The sequence below is a fragment of the Penaeus monodon genome, chromosome 5, assembly GCF_015228065.2.
Source record: "Penaeus monodon isolate SGIC_2016 chromosome 5, NSTDA_Pmon_1, whole genome shotgun sequence".
NCBI classification, from domain to species: Eukaryota; Metazoa; Arthropoda; class Malacostraca; order Decapoda; family Penaeidae; genus Penaeus; species Penaeus monodon.
The window spans coordinates 54,138,427-54,145,926 of record NC_051390.1 but is presented as its reverse complement, the minus strand read 5'-3'; the positions used below and the strand labels follow the sequence as shown (position 1 = coordinate 54,145,926).

General features: G+C 38.1%; 1 protein-coding gene across 1 annotated transcript in view; it reads left to right on the top strand.

Annotated features, from left to right (window-relative positions):
• The first annotated feature begins 2,675 nt into the window (after positions 1-2,675).
• The window catches only part of LOC119573588 (serine beta-lactamase-like protein LACTB, mitochondrial), an 11,003-nt gene continuing 6,178 nt past the window's right edge, over positions 2,676-7,500 (top strand). The window contains exons 1-3 of the mRNA XM_037920798.1: positions 2,676-2,767; positions 4,068-4,154; positions 4,541-5,058. Of these exons, the coding sequence (XP_037776726.1) occupies positions 4,081-4,154; positions 4,541-5,058 (592 nt within the window). The 5' untranslated portion in view covers positions 2,676-2,767; positions 4,068-4,080. The remainder of the gene's footprint in view (positions 2,768-4,067; positions 4,155-4,540; positions 5,059-7,500) is intronic.

The following is a 7,500-nucleotide window of genomic DNA, read 5'->3' as shown; positions in this document are numbered from 1 at the left end:
GTCGCAGAAACGCCATGCGAAGGTCCTCGCACAAGGAGTCATCTGCACGTCCTCTGCACCGCTTCCATAAAGGCACTGATGGCACCTTCTAGTACTGGGCATTAACGCCAAGTAGGGATCACCATGCGTCAGGACTTCAGCCAATAAGACAGGATTCCGTGGTGCCAATAGAAGAGACAGGAAATTTCCAGCCATGAGTGGACGTCACGAATAACAGGTTCAGATACACCTAGTGTGGGGTTTGATCTGAGACTGATATTTTGTCACACATTTTGTCGCTCAGCCTAGCTCTTGTATATCCTTGTCTATCCACGTAACGCCGTCTCTAGGTGTGTCCATTTCCGCTTCCATCCCTTCTTGTGTCCACCGGCTATTTCCAGCGGGAGACGCGTCTCCTGAGATCTGACCGACACAGCTTGGTGGGTTTCCTGCTGTAGTTTTTGGCCTCTGTAATCATACAGCACCGTGGGTTTACAACTGTGAAAGAAACATAACATCATGTCCTTTTCCTTTTTTTTCTTTTTTTGCTCTGTAATAAACACAACACCATGTTTTGTTTTGTTTTGTTTTACTCAACACAACACTGGGTTTTTTGCTCTGTAATAAACACACACCGTGGGTTTTTAACTGCAAAAATGCAGCACCGTGCATTTTAACTCTGTAATAATACAGCACCGTGTTTGTTTGTTTTTTTACCGTAATAAACACAGCACCATGTGGTTTCAACTCTGTAATAAACACAACACCATGTTTTTTTTGTTTTTTTTTACTTTTAACTGAAATAATATGGCACTGTGTTTTTTTGCTCTGTAATAAACACAACACCGCGGATTTTTGCTTTGCAATAAACACAAAACCGTGGGTTTATGAATGCAGCATCGTGTTTTTTTTTTTTTTAGCACCGTAATAAACACAGCACCATGCATGGGTTTTCAACTCTACAATAAACACAACACCGTCGGTATCTGACTGTGCAAGAATGCAGCATCATGGGTATTTGACTGTGCAAGAATGCAGCACCATGGGTATTTGACTCTGCAAGAATGCAGCATCGTGGGTTTTGGACTCTGCAAGAATGCAGCACTGTGGGTTTTGGACTGTGCAAGAATGCAGCATCGTAGGTATCTGACTGTGCAAGAATGCAGCATCGTAGGTATCTTACTGTGCAAGAATGCAGCATCGTAGGTATCTTACTGTGCAAGAATGCAGCATCGTAGGTATCTTACTGTGCAAGAATGCAGCATCGTAGGTATCTGACTGTGCAAGAATGCAGCATCGTGGGTATTTGACTGTGCAAGAATGCAGCATCATGGGTATTTGACTGCAAGAATGCAGTATCGTGGGTATTTGACTGTGCAAGAATGCAGCATCGTGGGTATCTGTGCAAGAATGCAGCATCGTGGGTATTTGACTGTGCAAGAATGCAGCACCGTGGGTTTTGGACTCTGCAAGAATGCAGCATCATGGGTATTTGACTGTGCAAGAATGCAGCACCGTGGGTATCTGACTGTGCAAGAATGCAGCATCGTAGGTATGACTGTGGAAGAATGCAGCATCGTAGGTATCTTACTGTGCAAGAATGCAGCATTGTGGGAATTTGACTGTGCAAGAATGAAGCACCGTGGGTTTGTTGTCCGGTGATTTTCAGGAACTCCTCGTCACGTCCTTGCAGCCGTCGCGCGCTGCCCTTTCCACGTCCGTCGCCGACAGGGATGTACCCGCCATCGACGCCGTGTTACGGGGTCTTGGTATTTAGCACCCTTTGTGTCTGACTGTTCCCGCCGAAGAACGCCTACAATTTGTCAATGGATGTGGGATGACTGATTCCAGACTGACTGAGTAGCGAGTGCTACGCAGTGGAATCAGTCACCCCACGCCCAATGGCTCCGGGCTAGTACAGTGGTAACGTGTCGGCCTCTCATCCGAGGGGTCGGCGGTTCGCGCTCCTCCCAGGTGCGAGAAGTTGCAACTGTCGCCTGGAGGTTACTGCTGTGGCTGGGCACCACGGTGGGTAAGGACTAGGTTCAGCTGAGTCAGCAACAGCTGACACACGTGAGCGAGTCGGCATGTCGGACTTATCCTTATCCACACCCAATGGCAATCATAGGCGTTCTTCGGTGGCCACAATAACAACAATAATAATGGTAATGAAAATAATAATAATAATTATAAAGATGATAATAGTAGTAATAATAATGCTGATGATGATGCTGATGTCCATAGAATAACCATCACTGCCACCAACAACGGTAAAAATGGCAAAAACATCAACAACTGTTACCAAAAATAACAAAACTAAAAAAAAAAAAAAAAAATATTGCCAAAAATAACAAAATCAAGACCGCAATAGATGGCAATATTCAACCACCACCGCCACCAAGAACACAGCAACAATAAAAAGAAATCATAAAACATATATATATATATATATATATATATATATATATATATACGAAAAACATCAAAGACTACTACCAAGAAAAATATATAAATAAATAAAACAAGACCGCAACAGGTAGCAACATTCAAGCACCGCGCCGCCATCAACAAAAGCAATAAAAAGAAATCACAAAAACATATATATATATATATATTACCAAAAACATCAAAAACTACTACCATAAAAAATGCAACAGATAGCAACATTCAACCACCATCGCCGCCATTAACAAAAACAATAACAAAGCACGTGGGAATCGCGGATCAGCTGACTAACGTAAACAAACAAGAGTTCATTCATCGTTTCCATTCGCTCGAGGAAGGACCAGTGTGTGTCTTTATTTATTTATTTATTTATTCATGATGTCTTTTATTCATTTATCTTTGTGGTGTGGTTTTAGTTCATTGGAATGTTATTTCATTTAATTGTTGTTGGTATTTGTAACACGTGTATTGTAGGAAATATTTATCATGGGATTGTCCAGCTTCTTACCTGTAATAGGACTAGTGCAAGCGCTTGTCGAATTGTGGTATATTTGAGATCGTTAATTTTTAAAAATAGATTTTGATATCGATGGATTCCTCTCACTCTCTACAATCCAAATATATTGATATTATGCCGCGGAAACCCCCTCCCTCCAAACCATTCTTGGCCCAGATAGCCAGAGAGGAGGGCATGAATGGAAATTGCAGTGTAGAATATGAATAATATACACAGATTCAGTCACTATATTGTTTTATACTGCCCCTCAATGCCCGCCCTGGAAAGCAAAGAATCCTCCATGTATTCACAGCAGGAGAGAGCGTGTCAGCTGTGCCTCTACCCTGCCCTGAAATATTTGGAGTATTCATTGTTTTCAGGACCTTTCATTCCCTCCCCTGTTATTGGGGCCAAGAATGTGGGGGTTTGGGGGTGGGATGCCATGGCATAATTCCTACATATATATGTACCAGAGGATGAGAGGAATCCATTGATACAAAAAGTGTTGCAATCAGTTATGCAACACCAGAAATTTACTTTACTCTCTTTCTCTGATAATTCAAATAAGATCAAATTTTTGTGAATCATAATGCTGCAGTATGTCAAAAAAAAAGGAAAAAAAAAGGTGTTTGATGAGGAAAAGAAAAATGGAATTTACATTCATAAATTAAAACCATGAAGGACTTATTCTCAATTAAGGAAAGGAAAGGACACTGACAGACATATGGATAATTTAAGTTAAACATTTTAAAATTAGAGAAATGCATAATCTTGATACATTTGGACTAGAGCCCTCTGCAATGTTTATTTGAATGTTGAAAGAGGACATAGGCCAAGATATGCTGTAAACTACAATGCATTTTCAAAATTTACCAAAATCTTCTTGGAAGAGTAAATTGCTTATACAGTAAAGAGAGAAATGTGAAGATTAAAGACAGATTGTTGGATTAGTGAGGCAGATGAAAATGCAATGCGTGGTGAAAAATGCTGTCCTTTTTGTGAAATCTTGTAGGGTTGAGTATGTAGCAGTTATGGATATGTAGGCATAATATGTGTATGTGGTATTGGTACATTCCACAGATTATGAGGAGAAAGCATTACCCTTAAAAAATCCATGCAAGATTTTAAACATCTGGTATTTTTTCAGGTACTTATGCAGAATGCTTTGTAACTTCAGTAGATTGAAACCAATGTCATGCAGGACTTTGTGGTTTCAGCAAAAGGGACTTGGAAGGTATGACCATTTGATATATTCTTTTTATATGTGTAGTATAAGAAACTATCAATTTTATGGAAATATGAAATGAAGATTTTGTACTTTGTGTATGTTGCTTTCGGTATTACATGTAGAATATTTGTATGTTATTTTGTTTCAATACTCTTTCTAGTGTGATAAATTGAAGGAGGAATAAGTTGTTTTATTAATTTATTTTACTGGAAAATTTTCTGTGAAAAGCAGTACTTCCATTTTATTTTTGGAATTGTTAAAATAGAACTCTGCACTTTATATTATATATACTTATAATTTTTTATAATTATTATAAGTACAGCTTTTGAAGGTTTTCATATCTGTTGTCAACATATAAAGCCAAAGTACTTGATGCAAAACATACTTTACAGGTTAATCTCTAGTCCTACACTGTATCAACACCACCAGCAGATCTCCTATAAACATGAAATTGCTGGAAAGTTTTCAGTATCAGACAGTGGGAAAAAGTATGGAAGAGGAAAAGAACAGCATGGTTCTAGATTCAGACACAGTAATATGGTAAACCTACTAGCAAGTCTAGTAGGAACGGCCACAGTTGTCAGTATAGGAACTGCACTTTGTGAGAGTCAAGAGGAAAAGAAAGACCTATTGCCAGATGATGTTAAGCACCACCCACAAGGAAAAGATGTTGTAGCCACAGAACTTCTGGAGAAAAGCGAAGACACGAGTGAAGAGCAGAAGCCGAGAGTAAATGACGAAGAGCAGAACGGTCAACCAGCTAGTGATGAAGTGCAAGGTGACAGAAAGAGCAGAATTAATGAAGCTGTAAAGCAGTCTCGGAAACTCTTGAAAAGACGCATGATTGAGTCAGGAGCACCAGGGCTAGCAGTTGCAGTGTCTGTCAACGGGGAAACATTATGGGAAGATGGTACGTTTTGAGACGATTAAGTATGCTGTTTGGGCTTATTTTCTGTATGTTCAGTGTAATTGCATATTGACCACTATGAAATGAAAGCTAGTTAAGATTGTCACTAGAATATTCTCTTTGTCTCTTTCTCTTGATCTCTCTTGTTCTTCTGTCTACTCTCTCTTCTCTCATCTCTCACCTCACTACTCTCCTCTCTTCACACCCTCTTCTTCTCTCTCTCTCTTATTTCTTCTACCTCTTCTCTCTTCTTCCTCTCATTCTCTCTTCTCCCTCTCATTCTCTCTTCTTCCTCTCATTCTCTCTTCTCCCTCTCTCTCTCTCTCTCTCTCTCTCTCTCCCCTTCTCTCTCTCTCTCTCTCTCTCACTCTCTCTCTCTCTCTCTCTCTCTCTCTCTCTCTCTCTCCTCTCTCTCTCTCTCTCTCTCTCTCTCTCTCTCTCTCTTCTCTCTCTCTCTCTCTCTCTCTCTCTCTATCTCTATCTCTCTATTTCTCTATCTCTCTATCTCCCTATCATTTTCCTCCCTGTAATTCTCTTTTCATTATTATTTCTCATTGTTTTAGAAGAATTTCTCAAAAAAATTAACAAACGATGATAAATTTCTCAACACGCAAAATGCTTAAATCAAATGTCAGATAATTAATACAGACCAGTTTTTTGCTTCACATCAATCATCTTCCACGTTGCTAAGAGGAGAGGGAATGATACACACTAAGAGTAGATATGATTTTATTATCAATTATTTTATTTTTCTTAAAGATAAAAGTCATCTTGTTATTCATTAATTATTCCTTGTTAACTTTCTTGTTTACTAAGGTAAAATTAAAATAAAGATTATCATATTTTGATAATGTGATATCAAGTAACGATTGTTAATTCATTATGAGTTTTGTATAAAGAAGAGAGTAAAATGCAAAAGACTACGTTTCCCAGACCTTATAGGCTTCTTAAGTGAACTGTTTTTCTTTAACGCAGAAATGCTAAAGTTGTACCCATAAATCACCTCATTTTATAGTACTCTCTTTGAGAATGTTAATTAATGATGGACTTTATTTCAGTTTAAAAAAGTAAAGGAAAAAATCCTGAAGCTGTTAAATAATATCCAGGATTGTAACTTTTGATAATTATGTATCATGATCTAATATACTAGTAAAACATTTTGGTTTCCATACAAAACATTCTGAATTCAGAAAAGATATAAAGTTGTTTGGATGCTAGCTCTTTATAATTAGCCAGAGATTGCTTTTTACTTCATAGGCAATTATGTCCGGATATCATCTGAATATTTAATCATATAAAATTTCTTGGTTCCTCTTTATGGTATTCATTCATCCGAATCAACAGTTTGCAGTTGTGAGGTACAGTATGTAACACATCGTGTGTATATATATACGTGTATATATATGCACACTTATCTCTTGCATTATCTTCCATCAGAATATTAGACAGGAGAAATAACTACCACATAATGTGATAGCTGACATGAGGTTAATTATATTAGAGGTTAATTTATAACAATATTTGTTCAGTTTTTGTTGGTATATAGGATTTTGTAGAATTATTTTGTGTGAAGTAGTGGCTTCTTTCTGCCTGCTTCTATGTGAAATACAAGAATATGTGTAAGAGTAGTTGTAGCATAGTTTCTCTTATGTGTGTATATACATTTCTTAGTTTCTCATTATGTTTGGTCGAAGTGTATGCATATCTGCAGCTTCGGGGGCATACCTTGTAATTTTGATTGGAGTGCACGCAATTGTTATTTCTTTTGGAGTGCATGCGGGCTGTTCATATGCCAGCACAAAGAGCAGTAGTGGATGTGCTTGCCTTTTTTTCCTCTATAAATTTTTGAGGAGTAGGCTGTTGGCTGTTTTAAGATAAGAGTGTTGGGGATGCATACTTTTTTTCTTTACTTTTATTTTATTTTTCTTAAGGGGAGGTGATTGAGGCTGCTAAATTTGCTGACAAATTTCTTCCCTTATTTGCCGAATCGATAAACACATTTGCCGACAGAAACATCACTAGGCCGCGCAGCAACATCCCGCACCTCCCTTCGGTATGCCCCTGTACTGTAAAGAGTCCTGTTAAACCCTCTTCTAAAAAGGCAGCATATTCATCCTATTGTATATAAAATAAGCCCTCTCCGTGTTTATTCTTCTTATTATTACACTTCCTTGGGGTCACTTATTGTGGATGTTGGAGCACGCTGATATTTTCTTCAGCGTAGTTCCCTTAGAATGGATATGATCTTTATTCTACTCTTTTGGCTTCATGCATTGTAAATGTATTATAAGTGTGCTGGTATTTCCTACAGTGGTGATGGGATGTACCCCTATGATAATGATTAGTAGTAGTAGTAGTGTTGATATTGATATATCACTTTAGTCTAATGGGAATTAGAAGACTAGGGGGAAAGAAAGAAAAGAAAAGAAAAAATAAAAGAAAAGA